Genomic DNA, 21,222 nt, shown 5'->3' with positions numbered 1-21,222 from the left:
TGAAATGATATATTACATAGTTGGATAAAGCTGGGCTTTGCTTGCTGTTCCAGGTAGAGTGGATTATATCAATTATGACATCAATTATGATATCAATTACAACCTACATCACACTATTAATGTGATGTAAGTCCAAACTGACTGCGATGGGAATAAGATTGATGTATAGTTTGTAGTGCTGAACTGATATTCAGAGTTGATGTGTATTAAATATATATACATATGCAATGAGTATACATACTGTACACACACATGCAGTGCATTTCCCAGGCTGTTGAAGCGAATAGAAAATTATCCTGGTCCTTCTGATGAAAAAAATATCAAATTTGCAGCACATACATTTGACATAAGCATTCAGAGAGAGATAGACGTCATTGTGTTGTGCCATTAGGACAACACATACGTGTGTGTGTGTGTGTGTGTGTGTGTGTGTGTGTGTGTGTCTGAGATTGCATAGAGGTTACTATAGCAACAACCCACCTGCTGTCATGGCAATGGCCTTGGAACTGCTGATAATAAGCTGCCCATTCTGAAACTAGGCGAGCCTGTCTGTTTATGTGTGTGTGTGTGTGTGTGTGTGTGTGTGTGTGTGTGTGTGTGTGTGTGTGTGCGTGCGTGTGTGTTCATGTGCTCCAGCATGTGTTAGGCACACATCCATTCATAAATTCTTGGTCAGATATTGTGTGAGTCATATGAAGCATACATTGCTGATGAATAATGAGAACCACTGGAATCAAAACATACAAAATATAATTTTTTTTTTTTTCTTTTATGAGGGGTGAGACAGCTGAATAGTGAGACAGAGAGAACAACACAATCAGGCAGAACAGGAGAGAACACACAAGGATATTGACCTGGTCCATCAATGTGACATTATCATTATTGGCAAGTAATAAAAGCTTCTTCAGGCTGCAGCTCTGTCTTACAGTAAATTATGGAACTGTGTGTGTGTGTGTGTGTGTGTGTGTGTGTGCGTGCGTGTCTTCCATTAGGCCTCTAGTTGAGGGCTAAGTTGAAGAGGTAACATTGGGGTGATGGGGGTGGGGGGGAGTACAGTGTGCAGGGTACAGTTCCTGTGACCTCTTCAGCCCTGCCGTGTAACTAAAAGATGGACTGGGGATTTACAAGCTGAAGACGAGGATGAAACAGCAGAGAATCAATGAAATTCAATACTGCACTGCAGTGTGTCTGGATTTGGAGGGTGTGTGTGCCCGTGTGCGCCTGTCCAACACACGTCATGCTCATGATACTTTTTGTGTAACTGTAATAGAGTGGACAACCTGATGGAGGCCATTGATCCGATTTTAATATATTACAGCCACACAAACTGCTACTCTTTGTGCTTCTTTGACACGCTGACAGGCAGCATAAATACTGCAGGTACTATCTGACCAATTGTTTGGCCAACTGCCTTCACAGAACCGTACGAGAGCCTTTGATAGAGAGTTTGGCCCGGCTGCACGAGGTTGCACGCCAAGAACCGTGCTCTTTAACTGATGGGCCTAACCAGCTTGTGGCCTATAATACTGGACATAAAAAACCCATAGCTACTGTATAGTGCACATTGCTACTTAAACAACTTCATGACCTCAGCCTTCTTCTTGAAGCAATAATTACTTAGAGCTTATGGACTGTTGCAATCATGAGCTCTTTTAGCTTTGTTGCGGAGCAGCAGTCGTTCAGCTTGCCTTTAAAGTGAACACCTCATTAACAATAATAACATCAGAGGCGTCAGCAGTGCTGTCTTAACGCATGTTGCATTCAAGCATGCATGGATTCACACAGGTGATAACTGCTTTGTTTATGTCTCCTTCATCCCAGCTACACAAGCAAACCGTAAACATGCATGTCTACTAATTGAGCAGATTTTTTTTTCTTTTGATGTTACACCTTCCTTTTTCCATCTTGTTCATGTCTCAGTTTTTCCACTTTCCCCATCCTAGCCATTTTTTTTTTGGTTTGGGTTTGTGTTTTTTTATATCTTGGGAATGGGGATTAACATTGTTCCAGAAAATCTGATTCATAAGTGAACATGTGCATGTACACAAACACACACACATTCACACAGACAGACATATACACACAAAGAGCTAATGAAAATATAGCTGTCATTAGCTGAATCTCCAGACAGGAGTGCAGACAGTTAGGTGTGGTGCCTGACAAGGAGGAGGTGTGGAGATTAAGAGAATAAAATGGAGGGTGGGAGAGAAAATAACATTTCTCTAGAGTCATGAGATTCATTTTTCTGAGGTTATTGATACACAGCAGGTTTGTCTCTGGCTTGCGTGTTGTAGCTCCAAGACATCTGCATGTCAAGTTGGGGGACAGCTCATCTTGCATTATTTATCACCACAACATGTCATAATAATAGCATCTGTTGGGTCAGCATGTGTTGTTTTTAACACATCTGTAACACTGTCACACCAAGATGTGGTTTACTAAAGACAGACACAGGAAAATGACAAATATATGTACAATAATGTGCTACTGAAAAATATCTGTTGCCTTTAGCACCACTGTAAGAGTATGAGGGTGGAAAAGTGTGTAAATGTGTTGGCACAGCATGTGCTAATGTTTCCACATCATGAGCACACTGGAATATTACAGCAGTGGATAATTACATAATTAAACACATGAGAGTGAATCAACAAGTATAGATAAGATATTTAGGATAAACTTATGTTTCCTCTACTTTAGACACAAATAAGGAAAACCAACAAAACAGAACAGAGGAAGCATTACTTTATGGTAATTATCAGCATGGCTGGAACGTGGTGTTGACCTTTCAGATTGCTTGGTTGGAACGACCCATAATTTTCATCACATCCTTACGTTTGTACGACACAAGCTGTGTTATTTCAACGTCCAGGGTGATGGAACGATTGTGTGTGTGTGTGTGAGAGAGCGAGAGAGAGAGAGAGAGAGAGAGAGAGAGAGAGAGAGAGAGAGAGAGAGAGAGAGGGAGGAAGGAAAGGGCAGATGGCAAACACGTAATAATTATGTCCCCAGACATTAATTTATAAGGTTGTTTAGGATGCTGATTAAGGTGGAAAGGTGTGACAGGTGGGTCTATATGGAGTGATGGATAGGGGGAGGATGGATGGAAAAAAAGGAAGAGTGGATAAGCAGGAGGAGGTGTGTGATGGGAAATATTATTTCTCTTGAAGATAATGCCCTGAGCGCAGTGATAAAAGCCTGATTAACAGGTGTGAGATGTGGCTATGGGCCGGACGGAGATGGAGGAGGTATGGAAAAAGAGATTGATGGAGGGATGGAAAGGGAGAAGAGCATGTCCCTGCACGTTAATGTTTAGAGTATGCTGAATAAAGAGTGATAGCTTTAACAGGTGTAAGTAATGACTGTGCGGAGAGATGGATGAGTAGAGCACGGATAGATGGCAAATGAGCTAAAATGAAAAAAAATGAGAGATGCCCACATATAGGTGAAAAACCAAGGGGGAAAAAAGTTAGTGGGTTGGTACTTGATTGTATTGTATTCTATTCAGGATGCTGAGTAAGAAACACAGGTGTGAAGTGTGGCAATGGGAGGGAGAGATAATGATGGAAAATGGAATTGAAAATGACAGATAGGGAGACAGTGGGGTGGGAAGCGGCATACATGAGGGATGTGGCGGCATAACAAATATAATAACCACTCAATAACAGCATGATTTTGGAGGACGTTGATTGAGGATTATGAACAATTCATGGCTATTGGATATTTTAATCTGACACGTCATAATCCTGGGCAAGTTTTGAAACCAGAAGTTGCAGTTATGAACAGTGGTTGTTATTTTATTCATTCATTTATTGGCTTTAGCTGCTCATTCCTATTCAGGGTCACAGGGTGCAGGAGCCCATCCCAGCATGCACTGGGCAAAAGGCAGGGAGGCACGCATCACAGAACAACCGCAGGTAAACATTTGCACATAAATTAGAGTCTCCGGTTCCCCTGATTTGCATGTCTTTAGACAGTAGGAGGAAACTCCTATGGGAAGAACATGCACCCTCAACAAAGAGAGGGCCAGGAATCGCGCCTGCGGTTGTGAGGTGACAGCGCTAAACCACCAAGTCACAGCACTGCCCTCTAATTAATTCAGATTAAAATGTATATTTAGAAAAAAAAAATCATACAAAATGGAAATGGAAAGTGCAGCCTTGCATGATTTTCACCCATAATTCCCCTCAAAAGCACCAGGGCCTGTTTAAGCTTACAATTTTATCCTGATAATTTATTCAAGTTAGATTATTATTCACACTTCATCCATTACAAGCACCAAAACAGGGAAGGCTGTGAGAATAATACCAAAGCTTTCACCAAGCACACACAAAAAAAGTATAAGCGAAGCAATTTATTAGCCAGTTGAGGATGTTAATTAAGGAGAATTGGTGTGAGCTGTTAACACTTATTACACGGCCACAGTAGGAAATGGTGTGGTGAGGTAATTAGGTGGTTAAATGGTGGATGGCTGGCTTGTGGGATGTGGGTTAATTGTGTGCTGTTGTTGTACAGGGAATTGTGGGTACGCCGAGCTCTCCGACCTGCTGTTGTTATTTTGCAGTGGAGGACATGATGTCATGATGTCGTTGACACAAAATGCAAACGCAAATGTTGACCCTTACTTACACCCCTACCCAGTTGGGACAGTTTTCCTCCACCACACTTTTACTCTTACACTACTTTTGAGCTTTTGAGAGTTTGCTGCAGGTCTGCGGTATTTCTCTTCTCTCTATCCCTCCCTCTGCCTGTCAGTCTGTGTGAGAGCTTGAATCAGACCTGGCATTTTGAACCTGACCCGCGTGCAGCTGAACCTGACAAGCACCAGTCAGAGCCTCAGTAAAACTCCGCATTTATATTGTAGAAATGTATCTTTAGAATACTTGTTAATAGTCCACACAGGGCCTGCTGTCTTCAGATTAAAATGGATGAATGGTTGCAAAATCTAAATTTAACATTAGGCTATATCAGGCAAATCTATCCAAAAGCTCAATCCAAATGCTAATTTAACTGCTGAAATGTCAGCAGCCATGTCAAGCTGTAGTCTCTCTCTCTCTCTCTCTCACTCTCTCTCTCTCTCTCTCTCTCTCTCTCTCTCTCTCTCTGTCCTCTCTCTGTCTGTACAGTATTGGGTGTAGATCGATGCAGTTTCTGAGAGTCTAGCTTGGCTCTAATCTAATATTCTGAGTGGACAGCTTTTCTTCAAATGCGTCTCTTAATCACATCATAGATAAATCTCAGCCGCTCTGTGTGTGTGTGTGTGTGTGTGTGTGTGTGGGTGTGCGCACACTCGCATGTGTGCTCAAGCATGTGAAGTGTGTGCTGCCCGTCACTGCGGCTGTATGTGTTGTGGTGTGAGGGTTTGGTGTCAGTTCTCTAAAAGCCGGGCTACCTGGCCCACAGTCAGTGATAGAAAGGGTTTAGTCAGGTCATGTGATGCGTGCCACACTGTAATTCATTTTCTAGAGCAAAGAATTGGCTGAAAATATGTTGTAATAGCCTTATATCATCACCATGGTGAGATGCCAAATTTTCTAAAAAGCAACTGGCATAGAGTCACAAGTTACTTAGCAACAGAGAGCACGAAAGTTCATCGACTGTCATCTCACTGTGTGAGAGTAGTAGGGAGAGAGAGAGATCAGCCAAATTGCATGGCAGGAGAGAGGAGGAGTGAGGTAGCGGATGAGAGTAGAGGCAAGCTCAGATACCTTTTTGATAGCAGATGCAAGTAAATGATATGGATGAATTGACACATGATTAAAAATGTTTAAAATGTGATAAATGAATTGTAATTGATGAGGCTTCTGTTGACTGTGTAACCTGCAGTATTTCTGTAGATGAGCGAGCTGAGATGAAAATTTGGGTGGCGGCGTGGCTCAGGAGGTAGCACGGTCGTCTGGTAATCTGAGGGTTCCTGGCTCGATCTGTGGCTCTTCCAGAGAGCTTGTCGAAGTGTCCTTGAGCAAGACATTGAACCCCTAACTGCTCCAGATGGACAGCTTGCCATCTTGTGTGGTAGCCTCTGCCATCAGTGTGTGAATGTGTGTGTGAATGGGTGAATGCGAGGCAAACACAGTCATTATAGAAATGCTGTCCATTTACCATTTAATTATTTGTCTCTCTGTTCAACAGTTGTCCAGCATATTAAGAGACACAACATTGTTTTGAAGAGAGAGCTGGGAGAAGGAGCCTTCGGCAAAGTCTTCCTAGCCGAGTGCTACAACCTCTCACCTGACCAGGATAAGATCCTGGTGGCTGTCAAGGTAATCTTCAATACTCAGATTTTGAAAGGGTGCACTGATTGCTGCAGTCGGCTGCTGAATCACTTATCTCCTGAAAAGAGATTTTCAAAATATTCCAAATGGGTTTCATGGTGCCTGGGTCATGACGTTTGCTCAAAGAATAAAAAAAGCATGGAAACTTATAATTACAATACAAACTTTAGAGGGAAAATGTCATGTCATGTGTCAGTGTCATGTGACAGCAGCAATTTGAACGTTGACATCAGTCACATTATGCAGTCTATTTAAACCCTGTTTCTGTCAGAAGTTTTTGTCAACGCTGTTGTGCAGAACAAAGGGAAATTCATGACCTCCAAAATTTGTTTTGTATGTTTCTTAAGCAAAACTTTTTTCTTTTTTTTTTTTCTTTACCAAATGCTAGATGCCATAATCTTCATGGAAGAATTAAAAAAAAAAGTTTAGTTTGAAAATGAGATATCCATCATTTTGAGAATCTTCTTTAGAATAGTGGCTGGCACAAAAATCTAACTCATAATGTGTTATTGAAGTTGAGGTTATCGACTGATTCTACTACTTTTCTCATGAGATTTGATACAAGATGCAACCGAAATATTAAAGAATTTGCCTCGAGCAATCTTGTACATAATGTTGTGTTTCAGAGAGAAACCCTTCATATAGAGTCTATGCGGCATTTTTATTCTACATTCACCGTTGCCTCACCTCCATTTCTCCTGTTGTCAGTGAGGCATCCCTTGCGAAGCAAAAGGTGGAATTACACTCAAACCACTGACTTCCAGGGTCAAATTGAATGGTTTCCCAAGGAGCAGGATGTCTGCGGCAACTTTCCTTGTCTATCTATGCATCCATCCCTTCGCTAAGAATGCTTTCTGTGGTGAAACAGGAGCTTATTGGTGGAGATCGTCTCATTAACAATACATGACTTGTGAGAGACCCCCCCTGCATCCTTCCTTATCCCCCCTGCTTCCTCTCTCTTCCAAGCCTCACCTATTTCTCACCTGCAGTCCTCTTCCTCCCTCCTGTGCAGCATCCCACTTCACTCCCCCTCCCCAGCCTCCTTCTCTCCTTACAAATAATTTCCTTCTAGCTTAGCTCAAAATGCTTGCTGGCCTGCCGATGTTTACTGCCAGCTTAGCTTCGGCTCAATCAGAGCACTCGGTATGTGCCTGAAAATCCAAGCAGGCGGAGTCCTTGTTTGTAAAACAAGACGCTGTATGTTGCTGACTACACAACATATCTGGTAGAACATTTTGTACTGTAGGGCTGCACGACTAACTTAATGAATTTTGTCAATCTAACTTGGAGTATCTCCCAAAAAAATAAAGGTTGCATAAATTTCCCCAACAACTGCTTTAGCTGATAAGCAAGGCCTTATTTAGATATGCACTGCAAAAACCTCCATCTGAACAAGCCATCTAGTCTTGTACTCAGTCTTTAAATCTTTTTTTCTTAGAACAAGTGAAAAAAAAATCTGCTAGTGAGATGAGGTAATCCCACTTGTTTCCAATGGAGTATCACTTGTTTAAATAAATGCAGTATGTTGAAACAAGGCATATCAGACCACTAACATCAAGTGATGATACTTAACCCAAGAAAATTCTGCAAGGACATTGATTATCATCAGAAACAAGTGGGATTATCTCAGTTTACTGGAAGATTTACTTTTGCTTGTTTTAGGGCAAAAAAAGAAAAAATCCATTAAAGAGTAAATGGCTGAATGATTTGTAAAGACATTGTAGCTTAGACTTTTTCTCCATGTGATTAGAGGTTTGATTGAGACCTGGCAGTGTGAAATAGTCCATTACATTTTCTTGTGTATTTTCCTCCCTGCCTCTCCTCTCCTCCTCTTCCTCTGGTCACTCTAGTCATTTAATCTCCCTCTGCTTCCTGACCTCCTCCTCCTCTCCTCCCTCCCTCTGACCCCTCACCTTAAAAGTTCCCACTTTGCACTCTAACCACCTCACACCCCTCACACTGTAATGTGTGCACTCAGGGTATACAATAAGTGTTCTGCATGTACATACTAACACATTGCACTTCCTCATGCTACATTACAGAAACATGTGCTCCCATATACACCACATTACAGCAATGTACAGACACTAATAGAGCTTAATGGCGCTGGTTTTACAGTCCTCTATCAATCAGCCAGTCAGCCATAATACAGAGGCAAGTTTTACGGTTATATTATACACAGAGGTACCATCGATCACTGGTGCACATTTACACGTACACACATCCACAGGAATATGAATACAGACACACACATATAAGCACACACATACACCCGTACATACTGTACATGTCATCAATCATAAACACCTGGCATTTCCAATAATGCACTGCCAGTGGGCCTTACAACATGCAGATGTGAGTCAGTACGTTCACCAGCTAGAGGTTGTTGATTGCTTTTTTATTTGTCCAGGGACGCGGCTCCAATGTGCATGGATTGGATGACTAACAACGCAATATTGTAGCTTTGAGCCTGGGATTTAATGCAACACTGAGTTCAATGACTCAGAACATAATAGTTCCTAGATGTGCTTGGATTTCAGGGAACCCTCAGCTTTAACATGACCGGAAAGCAACATCAAAATGTATTGCTCAATAAAGTGATTAATTCTCCTTCCAGTGGCCTCTTGACATGCGTAACAGAGAGGCTAATTACCAATTGCACAAGTTTATATTATTTTAAGACATTCTTTGCAACATGCCAAGAGAGAGAGTTGTTGTTTTAAATGTTTCTTAATAGCAGGATTCCCATATTACACAATAAACCATTTGTATTCATCATAGGCTTTCATAGTCTAAAATTAAGTATATATGGATAAATAAACAAATTTACTTTCAGTCATACCTGTCAATGAAGGTTATTATTGTCAGTATAACATCTCAGACTTTTCATATCAAAAGAGAAATTTGGTCTCATAACCCAAAATATACAGTATAGTCTCATCTATGGAGGAAAGTCCTGAGCCCAAGCCATATTTCCCATACATAATCTATATTCAACCCTGAGATCGGAGTGTACGCTTACATACAGTATCTGTACTGTAATGATCCAGCATAGCATCTCTGTCCCGTGTCATATTACGTCCTGTAATGTGCATGAGCAAGCGTCTGTTTCAGGATGCATGATTGGTTGAGTGACAGTTTGTCTCATTTTCTTGCATCTCAGCATTCTGCTCAAAAGGTCATGGGGTCATTTTAGTTTTCTTCCAGAGCTTTCTTAGCATCTTGTCGTTGTCCTTTAGACCTGTATTTGTAAAAGGATCTTATATCGGTATTGTTCGTATACAGCCAAACGCACACCTTTGCACGCACACACACGCACGCACGCACACACACACACACACACGCACGCACACACACACACACACAAGGTGGGATGCAAACGTATACCCATGTCATATACTGTAGGAAGACAATCAATTATTCATGTAGGACAAGAAGCATTTTCTATATTTTTTTCTGTAGATGTGAAATGAATATGGGCCCTGTATCGCTTTCATTTCCTGAAATGCTCTCTCTCTCTCTCTCTCTCTCTCTCTCTCTCTCTCTCTCTCTCTCTCCTTCTCTCTCTCTCATCATTATACAACCACCTTGACAGATTTCCTGATTCATGGTGGGGGGAGACAAAGATTAGTTTCAAAGACAACCAGGGAATATAATGAATGTAAACAGTGCTGTACTTTGTAATGACTTACATTAATATAAAATGTCTCCATTTTGTGTTGTGCCATTGTATCAGGCCTTGCTTGGTGCCAGTAATTTCACATTGTTTGTGCAGAGTTGCTATAACTCACTTTTACTAGGAATGCCACTTACATTTATTTTCTCCATAGTGGACATGAGCCAAGGAAATCACAGCAAACTGGGTGCACAGTGAAAATGACTAATTGCCAGTCGTGTATGTGGCATAATGTGAGAGTTTTTCTTTGTACATTTATTAAAATGTCACTTCTATGGGTGTTATATGTGTCCAGACTCTTAAAGAGGCCAGTGAGAATGCAAGAAAGGATTTCCACCGTGAGGCTGAGCTGCTGACCAACCTGCAACACGAGCACATTGTGACTTTCTATGGCGTCTGTGTGGAGAGCGACCCTCTCATCATGGTGTTTGAGTACATGAAACACGGAGACCTCAACAAGTTCCTCAGGTAGGGTTCACCCTTTTTTTTTATCACATGTAAAGTATATAACTGTTGTAGTCAACGTCGATGGAGCGTTATGCATCTACCGTGCGTGGTTAGTTACTTAGTTTATTTGGACAATTCATACCTGACATCACAAGACATACAAGATATTTCCATTGTGGTTCTTGGCAATGATGCCATGGGTGACGCGCATGAACAATGGCCACAGACGTCACTGGCAGTCTACAGCATCAAAAACGTTCACATCAAGCTAACATATCTTGATGCCAAAATCCTCAATGCTTGTGAACCTATCTCCTCTTCTCCTCTGATTTTGTAATGTTAGAATTTTTTATGTGGGAAAAAAAAAACATCCAAATGCAGTTTACATTTCTCCAAAATGCCATCATGACTTTAGAAGGATCAATAGCTAAAAAGACTGTCAACAAACATCTTCACTTTCCCTTGTCACATGCCAAAAATACAGATTGATGCTCTTAAATCTCTCAAGGAGGAGCAGGTGCAGTCGTTTACACGACTGATATGAGGCTGGCAGCTAGCAACAAAGTTGAACTTCAACTTGAAGAGCAAACAACAACTTTAGTCACTTTCAGAAAAAAACTCTGCTTCCCCCCCACAGGGCCCACGGTCCAGATGCAGTCCTAATGGCGGAGGGCCAGACCACCAGACCTGTGGAGCTAACCCAGTCCCAGATGCTGCACATCGCCCAGCAAATAGCAGCTGGCATGGTTTACCTGGCATCACAGCACTTTGTGCACCGCGACTTGGCCACCAGGTTTGCCAGTCAATACATATTATAATTAATATTTATCAGTGTAGCCTTGAGGTATGTGTTCTTGTATAGGGCAGATAACAGCTGAAATAGGCCACTTGGTCTCATTACAGGTAGAATACTTCAGCCCAGTAAACATGAGTGTGTTGTCTTGCAGATCGCTGTTCTAATTGTCATCACGTTTAAAAGTCAATATTGATTGAGTAATTGATTTTCATGTACATAATGAAGAAACTAACATTAAAAAAACAACAACCGTAAGCTCCAGTAACTCCAGATGGAACTGTTCTAAAAAACAAAAATAGCAGGTGGCTCAACAAAGACTGGAGGGTTTTCCTTTTTGATCCCTTGATAGTTAATAAATCTTCAGGCATGCTGATAGCATAAACAGCACGCTTTACATTCAGAATATATTCCCAGCATGCAACTCATTGCCTTTCTCTGCTGCCTTTAAACATCAGCTTATACGTGCACTTTGTTTGTAAACTATCTGACTGGAACCAATTGTAAACCGAGCCTTGCATCTGCATATTGGTAATATGTGACTGTCAGTGAATGGTTTTAGGTTGACTTCTGATGTTCGCCATCATATCTCAGTTGTGGTAGCAGCCATAGTAGAATTCCCTACCCGAAACAGCAGAAAACACTGACAAAATAACATTTGTCTTCATCATAATGTGCGGTGTCTTGGTGCTATTTGTTGAGTGTTTTGCATACATTGTTTTCTAACAGGAACTGCCTGGTGGGTGAGAACCTGCTGGTAAAGATCGGAGACTTTGGCATGTCCAGAGATGTCTACAGCACTGACTACTACAGGGTAGGTGTATGTGTCGATCTCTTTTCTGGCCCCTCTTTTAGCCTTCCTCCTGCCTGCTGCATGGGCCCCTCTGCTCCTCCCCTGCATGGGCATGACTGGACCCACTCAAGGAGAGTTAAGATAAGTGGCATGAGTTGGTAGACTGGTTTACTAAGCAATCTACTTTACACTTCTGTTAAAGGTTAGAGTGTGAGGTACAGGAGGAACGCTTGTCTGTCCAGATGAATACTGTAGCATGCTCTATGGCAGCAGGTCGATATACTTATATTTTCAGATTTTACCCTTTAATTAACCAGACATTCACTCTTAAGCTTAAGAATCATCTGTTAAAGAGAGACCGAGCCAAGAGAGGAGCTTCATTATAAACATCAGCACATTTGCATCTTGATGTAAAAGCAAAACTAAATCTGAAACTCCCATGAGGCTATTCTGAAAATGAGTGTGTATCTGAATGAACAGTCTGTGGTGAGGTAATGACTTACAAGTTATACTGGGGTGCTACCTACTGGGTTAACACTGTAGAAAGTAATGCCTTACTGTAATCACATTACTTCTTTCTGTAACTGAATCAAGTTTGATTCTTAATTGCCTAGATTCTTGTGTAGATTCTTAATTGTGTTACATGATATTTGCCTTTATTGACATAGGCTAATCTGTAATCTATGGAAAGATTCTTCATAATTCTGTCTTATTCAAACACAATGAATCTGAATGCCAAATAGGCAGATGTGCACACGTCACAAACCTACTAATCATACATGCACAGTACAGATGAATGTTAATGCAGGATTTCTGCAGTGTGGAGTGACTACAGCGCTATGTAAATAGTATTAGTACTCCAGGAAATGGAGAAAGTGGTATACCCAGGCCAGTGGGGTGTAACATAAGCTGACCCAACACTTCCAGCTGAGCGTGCATAGACATGCATGCACACAAACACAAACACACATTTGCATTTGCACACATTCACATATGCCTCTCAGAGGTTGCAGAAAAGAGGCAGCAAAGAGGAAAGGAGAGAAGAAGCAAGTAACAAGAAAGAGGTGTATGGGTGTTCCTAAAGTGTGTGTGTGTACATTTATGTGTGTGTGTGTGTGTGTGTGGCATGGGCAGTAAGCAGCTACAGTACAACTGCCAAGGTAACTAAGAGCTAAGGGAGAGCTGAGAGAAGTTTTTTTCCTCCGTATACTATCTGTCACAGCACAAAAAGCTCAATACCTAATAATGCATGCTGACTGATTGATAGTGACTGTCCTTGTACCTTTTTGCTACCCACTGTCACAAACTGACATGAGTGACAGTGACAGAGAACTTGGAGGAAGGAGAGAGAGAAGCAAGAAGCAGCCTCTGAAAATCTCCACCCAGAACAAATAATAACAACAATAAAATCTGTCTGCCAGTGGATAGATACTTGCATTTTAAGCAATTATCTGGAGTATAATAGTAATTATTATATAGCAGATTTATATATAGATATAGATATAGATCAGATTTATTATATAGGATTTATTATATCTATCTATATCTATATCTATACATAGTATGAGACGCATAGATGCATACAGTTTTCCAGATACTAACTTGTATCCAGTACGATGGAAATCAACAGGATAATTTGTACAGTCAGAATCCCAGACAATCCTAGGTATGTTATTTTGGATTTTCACAGTTTGGATAAGATGCTATTTTGGCTAGTCTAATTTATTCTTATTTTACTGGCGGTGATAGTTGGCATAGTTTCCCATTAATGGCAATTTTTCATATTTCCTGACCCCCAAGCTAAGCCACATGATTGGAAATGGAATGAAAAATACCGAAAACACAGGATTCACATGGCCAGAATCAATCTGCGCTTCCGAGCACACAGAGGCTTAGCTTTTCTGGGGCGCAGATTTTTTTACGGGACACTGTCAAGATTCTTAATTTGGAGTAATTAGCTGTGTATGGCATGCAATTAAAACTGTGGAAAGATTAAGGTCTGTCCTCCTCGACTTTCTTTTGTACTATCCCTGAATGACGACACACAGCATCCTCCCCCTCCTCCTCCTTCTCCACTCTCCTCCTCCTCTCTTTCACCCCTCCTCAATAAAACTAAGCGCCGAGGCTGTAGTCATGGCAACAGGCGAAGGCAGTGGCGGTGAGCCTCAGAGTTGTATCCAGCATTTCTCTGGAAGAAAAGTAATCAGAGAACTTCTGTTTAGCATGCTGAACCACTGCTGGAGAGAGAGGGAGCAAGGGGAAGGGAGAGAGAAGCAGAAGTGTGGGAGACAGAGGCGGGAGGGTGGTAAAGAGATGAAAGGAGAGAAAGAGCTGAAAAGAGAGAAGGATGGAGCAGCTGGAAAGAGGGAAGAAAGGAAAGAGTGGGAGGCCAGGGTAGAGAAAACGAGCTGAAAATAAATATACAATCGGAGAGAGATGGCAATAGAGCAATAAGAGAAAATACACATGCTGGGAGAGGAGATGAGAGGTCTAGAGGCAAGGCTGCCTGTAGAGGAAGAAGAGAGGAGACAGACTGTACAGTAGAGTCAGTAAAAAAACAAACACGTAGTGGAGCTGCAGCTTCAGAAAAGCAGACTATAGAGAGGGAAAGAGACAGAACGAGAGATTGTGTTTAGCAGGATCCAGCCACACTATGTCACAGACAGAAAAAGAGAACAAGAAAGGACAAAAGGCAAACAGAAACAGAGAGACAGAGAGAGAGAGAGAGAGAGAGAGAGAGAGAGAGGCAGAGAGCCAGAGCGTGGTGAGAAGTAACGTGTGGGGATCCAGCCATATTCCAACATCCAGGAGAGAGAGAAAGAGAGAGAGAGTGGAGGGGGTGGAGTGGAGGGACCTAGTCATGCTCTTGCGTCAGACAGGAGCAAAGATGAGTCATAGAGGAATCAGATCCCCCCTAAGAGTGTGTGAGTTTGTGTGTGTGTGTGTGTGTGTGTGTGTGTGTGTGTAGGATAGACTAAAGCCCACAGCACTGTGATGACGTCATTCAAGTCCCTGTTACACAATGAACCTGACACATAACTCAGAAGACGGACAGGATGCCTTAATTCAAACCTTGAGTCTCTCCACATATTGCAGGCTCTGGGGTGTGTGTGACGAAGTGTATGTGTATGTGTGTGTATGTGTGTGTGTGTGTAGGGGGAGGTGAAAGCGCATATCCATTATACAGCGTGATGGATCAGTTGTGTTAAAACTTTTCTCCTCTTGAGATGCACATTTCTGCTTCGATTTCATGCACAGACATGTAGGACGGAGTAAATTTGAATTTCTGTTCAGGTTTTAGCGCACAAGCCTGGCTCTGCTTATCCAGCTGATGTTATGCTGCTGAAGCGTACTATAGGAAGACACTGGCTACAAAGCAGAGCTAACCAATTCCCCCAGAATAATTTGGCTCATTTTTTTTTCTTACAAACTGCCTTTAGGCAGACACAGACTTTGAAGAACAGGGTTTTAATGGACCACCTGGAGAGGTGGGAGTGGAGCCGCTCTCTCTCCAGGAGCGTGTGTGGGGAGACACACTGTACTGCTGTCATCATGACAAAAGACACATCAACACCAAGCTGATGTTTTTCACCACATATTAACTGCTACCATGTTCAGAATCATCTTTTTTGTTCAATGCATAGTAAGGAGATAATGCCCCTTTCTCATGATTCATACACAGAGATCATTTCTGTTTCGCAGAGGTGAAAAAAAGATATTGGCCTTGAAATTCCCAAGTTCACCCAAGATCTAGGTTTCATGACCTCTGCTCCCATGAAAGACATTCAGAACGATCTGTATGAATTCATATGGACTTGTAATTTGAAGATATGGTGCTATGGCACCCCTGAAAAGTAGACTTTTTGTCATTGTAGGATATTTATCAGACAGCAGCGGTAGGAAAACATTGTGTAAACCGACCTCTCAGCCCTTTTACTGTAGCTCCCGTGGCAAAAGGAACAACTAGCTCTGTTCTCCAGGGAAAATAATCGAATGTGCGCGTGCAAACACACACACATACACACACACACATGCACACACAGAGACCAGCATTCTTGGAAAGAGTTGTTGTTTCCATAGTAACGCAAGGGGCAATTAAGGTACGGCTCTTCTCTAACAAAGAGTAGGCGGAGTTACTCACACAAGCCCCTCCTACGCCACGTCCCGTAATACCGTCTTTCTAACCCGTCTAGTTGCCATGGAAACCACAGCCTCCGGGAGGTCATTCCAGTTAACCCGCAGCCCTCGTCTGTTTTATTTTTCTATTTTTCCTCTTTTTTTGAGGCTTTACCGGAATGCTATGTAGTTAAACACGGCAGGGGACACCAGGAGGGGGGCAGGTGAGGAAGAAGGGTAGCAAGTGAAGGAGAGAATCAAGGAGAAAGAGAGATGGCAGAAAAAAAGAGTCAGCTAAGGTAGGGAGCGCTAACAGAGAGAGAGTAGTTCACTGAGAGAGGGGGTCTGAAAGTGTCGGGTCTTCAGAGTTTTACGCTGTAAACCTGTCTCTGTTAATATTTGATGACCTCAGGATGGTAAGAGCATTTAATCTTTCCTTCCGCCTGTTCCCTCATTCATTTCGACTCGACTCTGTTTTCTTGTTCAGCTCAATATTGTCACAGCGTCTGAAAGTATCAACCCCTCTCTATCTCTCACGAACATTTTGAATACATACAAACACATTTACACATGTGCACAAACTGACAGACAGATGTGCACGCAAGCACACACACACAGACACAGACACACAGACACACACACATCAAACATGTTGCCTTGCATTTTAGGAACCTGATATTAATATTTCAAATCAGCGGGTGCAATGATGAATAAAACAAAACGACTAAATGGATTATGACCAGGTTCAGACACATCGATGAACACATGTTGCCATAAAAGAGAACACTACAGAATGAAGGAGTGGAGAGGAGAATAGGAATTAAATCTGAAGGGTATAGCATAACATATTCTGATAGATAGGTAGACGAAAGGAGGAAAATAATTTTGGAAGAGAACGAGAGAGCTTCAGAAAAAGAGAGAAGTATTAGCAATAGGGAGGGAGAGAGAGAGAGAGAAATGCAAATGAGACCCAGGCAGGCCAGGAGAGAGATAGGGAGATATAGAGAGCTGGAGAAGAGAGGAGCTTGTTATGAGGAGTAGGAGCTGCGGAGATGGAACCAGATATGGATCCCCAGACACACCAGCGAGCCTGATGGCTATCTATCTGATCCTACACACTTTATTAGCCCATTAAACAACCCACTGACTAACACAGAAACAGGACAAGTGTAGGTAGCAAACCATTAATAACAGGCATAAACCTCAGAAAATAGATTGTTCTATCTGTGCGGAGCAATGGAGCGTGGATCGGTGATTCATGTACGGAGCAGAAGTGTGGGGAAAAGGAGAGGTGCGGTAAGAGCGAGGCATCGGCATGCGGCTGGTGGTTTCATTCGCTTTAAATTCAGTCAATTTAGCATTGAAAATTCAAACATTGGCAAAAGACGTTTATCAAGTCCAAGTGGTGCAAACTGAACCGATAACTGATTCTCTCCAGCATTTTCAAATAAATTACACCAGGTAGGCAGAGGGAAATATAGATGACACACACATAGATATTTTATCCACAAGCTGAATGTATTTATGAACTGAATGTGTGTGGAAAAGGTAAAATGATGTCAAGTGACCAGCTGATTTGTCCAGAACACAAGTGAGTCTACATCAGAGGGGCTAGGTGATGAATTCAGCTTTTGTCAAATCCAATGTGGAGGACCCCTCCCTGTTAGAGAAATGCCTCCAGCGAATAATCTTGCGTGCATTTAAGAGTTGGCAGCTCTAATCTATTGAACACGACTCCGATAGCAGCGTCTTATGTTGTCAAGGCCGTTGCCACTTTTCTTGTTATGGCCTGCCTCTAGCACAGCGTCAAAAGATCACAGATATTTGTCCCACCCAACAAAGGCACTGATTGGCTGTATTGGATTTCCAGCTGAGAAGTACAGTAGTCGCTGAAGAGTGTAACAGCAAGACGTCTGACTTGAAGATTTTGAAATGTAAGCAGGCAATTCAGGGGTCTGGAACCAGGCTGAGACTTTCTGAGGCAAAAACAGCACATCGAGTGAAAATTCAAGCTCAAGTTAAACAGAAAAAAAAATAAAAAATCCAAGATTGTTCTCACGGCTGCATGACATAGTTGGCCCGCGCATGTGTAAATAAATCAGTGGTTTCATCCAAACATAGTAATTACGCGTCCCTGTGTGCTCGGTGACTGCAGTGCTCGCTCATGTGCCGCCACTGGTAGCACATGAAACAGTTTTCATGGCAGCACGGCTCTGCCTTCTGTCCAATCTATTAAAGTGCGTCTAATGTATGACGGTGGGCTGTGGAATTCAAAACAGAAACGAGCTGTCGGTGTTCATGAGCATTGCAAATATCACATGAGCACTGTGCAACAAGCTACCAAGCTCCAAACGCTCTCCTCAGACGAGAGCGAAGCACAGAGTCTCTGAGCTCCCGGTGATGGAGCCGGTGTAAAGCTCACCCCTGACTCTGCCTGCTGTGCTCTGTTGGACACCACAGTTTAAGATGTCTAATTAACTTTGTGGTATTAAATCTAGTTTTCTCTCCCAGCGTGGGACACTTGCATTGCATACATTATAGACTGCAATAGAATGATTTGCCAAACGAACACCATACCTGTGCTACTACATGCAGCGCATTACAAACTCGCACATACTTTTTGCAACTTCTCTCCTGATCCAGCAACTGAAACTTTTTTTTCTTTGTTTCGTTTATTTATTCATTTATTTATTTTTGTTTTGACGTATTTTCAAAGTAATAATAACAAATAGTGGTCCATATTGTCACCGGTGTATCCATAATACTTTGCATTTTTTCACCTTCTCTTGCCAGCTATGCCATTTAGATGGAATATGAGGAGAAAACCAGGCCTTGGCTTCCTACCAACCTTCCTTTTTGTTAAAAATGCACTATGTAAAATTGAGTTTTGAGCATAAGGACCACGGAGACCCAACTGGCAAAAACCAAGGAATAAGCACATTAACTAATCAGTGAGTGAGGCAGACAATGAAAGCCATGTAGACCCAACCATCAAATTCTGTGCATTTTTAATCTGCTGACCCTAAAAAGGTCCCCACTTCAGTGCAATATTATGTAGTGTACTTTTAAAGTGGATCAAATCATGCCATGTCCTGGTCAGAGCCGAGGCGCGCTACAGTCAGGGAGAAGAGGCAACCTGCACATTTAAACACCCAGGGAAGCAGTCTGAATGTGTGAAATGTTTAGAGCAGTGCTGTATTGTCTCAGGGTATTGAAATTCTGGTTGGAAGTGTATGAGGAACATGAAATGCTGCATGAGCATGCATTTGAAATGCTCATGCAGCATTTCATTTTCAGTCTCTCTGTATTGATTTTCTAGTCGCAGAACAGAGCAGAGCAGAATGTGAGCACTGGATGCTGGTCTTTCGACAGATGTGATCATTTGAATGCCATTGTTTGCTGGAAATTGACTCTACATTCTCTCTCTCTCTCTCTGTGTGTGTGTGTGTGTGTGTGTGGGTGTGTAGGTGGGAGGCCACACCATGTTGCCGATCCGCTGGATGCCCCCTGAGAGCATCATGTACAGAAAGTTCACCACAGAGAGTGATGTTTGGAGTCTAGGAGTCGTTCTCTGGGAGATCTTCACCTATGGAAAACAACCTTGGTACCAACTCTCCAATAATGAGGTAAGCAGTAAAGTCATGTATTATAGATGCGTCTGTTTTTACTCCCCCTTTAAAGGCACTAACAGGCTCAAAATGAGAGATGAGGGATGCTGTGAGGAGGCATCTGACTCGAGAAGTGTTTGCCACATGCTCAGTGGGAAGGACCTGCCTTAAAAATAAATTGAAACGGAAGAAAGTGTAGCCAAACAGATTTGATCACCATGTCTTCTCTTATTATTGGGATCTTTTTTTTTTTTTTTTTTTTTTTAAATTAGACAATAAAACTTTGTGTAAATGTTACCTCGGGAGCACCTCGAGCGTATTAAGACATTGCAAACAAAATGTTTCAACCCCGAGGTTGTGCAAACTAATCTTCACAGGGGATTTACACAAAGAGCAGACATAATTGTTTGATTTGTTTGGAATGCAGATTCATCATAGGCATACATTTTGTAAATTACTTGGCCTATGTTATCACTTAGAACTCAGGAAGCTCTTTTTCGTGCCATTTTGGGATGCGGATCAAGGAAATTTAGCGCACACTGAAGTTTGCATTTTGAATGGAAAGGAACTAGCAGCCTCCACTTTCAAAAGAACCCACAAAATGAATCCTTTTCAATAGAATTTATGTCCTGAGTTACGGTGAATTCTGTGGGTTTGGCACTGACCAAAATATGCCTTCTTTGTAATCCGTGGCGCCACCGGTGTTTTTTTTTGTTTGTTTTTGTTTTTTCTCAAGCAGCATAATACAGTAGCACCGCCTGTAGCTTCATAGAAAATCATTTCGAGACACTCATTAATCGTTCCTCAGCACACACTCAGTTCAACCCCCATTTCTGGAAAACAGTGTTTTCTAGAAGCCCGTTCACCCTCTAACCTTAACCTTCACCCTAACCTTAACCTTCAGCTCATTATGTCTTCGTCTCAGGTTGCAGCTTTCGAGCCATATCAGCAGTCCCTCTTCCTCCAACTCTGACCCCTTTGACTCAGTCCGGTGACATCTAAAACGTACCCTTTGCCCCTGAACCCTGCCTCATCCTTGCGCCATCTTTCTTAGTCCTTAGAGCTATTAAGTCTGTCTCTAAAACACCTCTTGGTCCAAATCCAAAGCTCAAATACACTATAAATTAAAGCAGATGAGGAGTTCGGCTCCAAATTGAGACACCTACAATAAAGAATAGGCGAATAAATAAATAAATAAAATAGAAGCTACCTATTCTGACAAGAACAGAATTAAAACAAATTCTGGTCCTTCCTGACAAGGTAACCGACTCACAAATTTATGCCACTATCAATGATTGAATCCTTAAAATATTTCAGAGATGTTGTTGAATGAGGCTCCTCAGGCAATGAGGGTCATTTCTTTCCCAAATGGATACATGTCGTTTAGGAAATTAACTTTTTAATGTGAGATGAGAAGACAGAAACTGTCCAAAGTTTATGGGAGGCCATTAGCTTGTTAGCTGTTATTCCTCCTGTGTACGCAGCAGGTTGCATTTAATGGTTTAGTCATTTTACAG

The 21,222-nt window shown here is 42.0% G+C and overlaps 1 protein-coding gene across 2 annotated transcripts in view; it reads left to right on the top strand.

Moving 5' to 3' along the window:
• ntrk2a (neurotrophic tyrosine kinase, receptor, type 2a) overlaps positions 1–21,222 on the top strand; it is an 83,246-nt gene that overhangs the window by 61,108 nt on the left and 916 nt on the right. The window contains exons 15-19 of one of the 2 annotated variants that reach the window (XM_030060997.1): positions 6,130–6,260; positions 10,244–10,416; positions 11,033–11,188; positions 11,918–12,002; positions 19,565–19,723. In XM_030060997.1, coding sequence (XP_029916857.1) covers positions 6,130–6,260; positions 10,244–10,416; positions 11,033–11,188; positions 11,918–12,002; positions 19,565–19,723 — 704 coding nt within the window. Of the gene's footprint in view, positions 1–6,129; positions 6,261–10,243; positions 10,417–11,032; positions 11,189–11,917; positions 12,009–19,564; positions 19,724–21,222 lie in introns of both variants that reach the window. The other variant, XM_030060996.1, reaches the window with a different exon arrangement.

The sequence above is a fragment of the Myripristis murdjan genome, chromosome 9, assembly GCF_902150065.1.
Source record: "Myripristis murdjan chromosome 9, fMyrMur1.1, whole genome shotgun sequence".
In the NCBI taxonomy this organism is placed as follows: domain Eukaryota; kingdom Metazoa; phylum Chordata; class Actinopteri; order Holocentriformes; family Holocentridae; genus Myripristis; species Myripristis murdjan.
The sequence above is the reverse complement of the archived record's forward strand: the minus strand, read 5'-3'. Positions and strand labels throughout refer to the sequence as shown.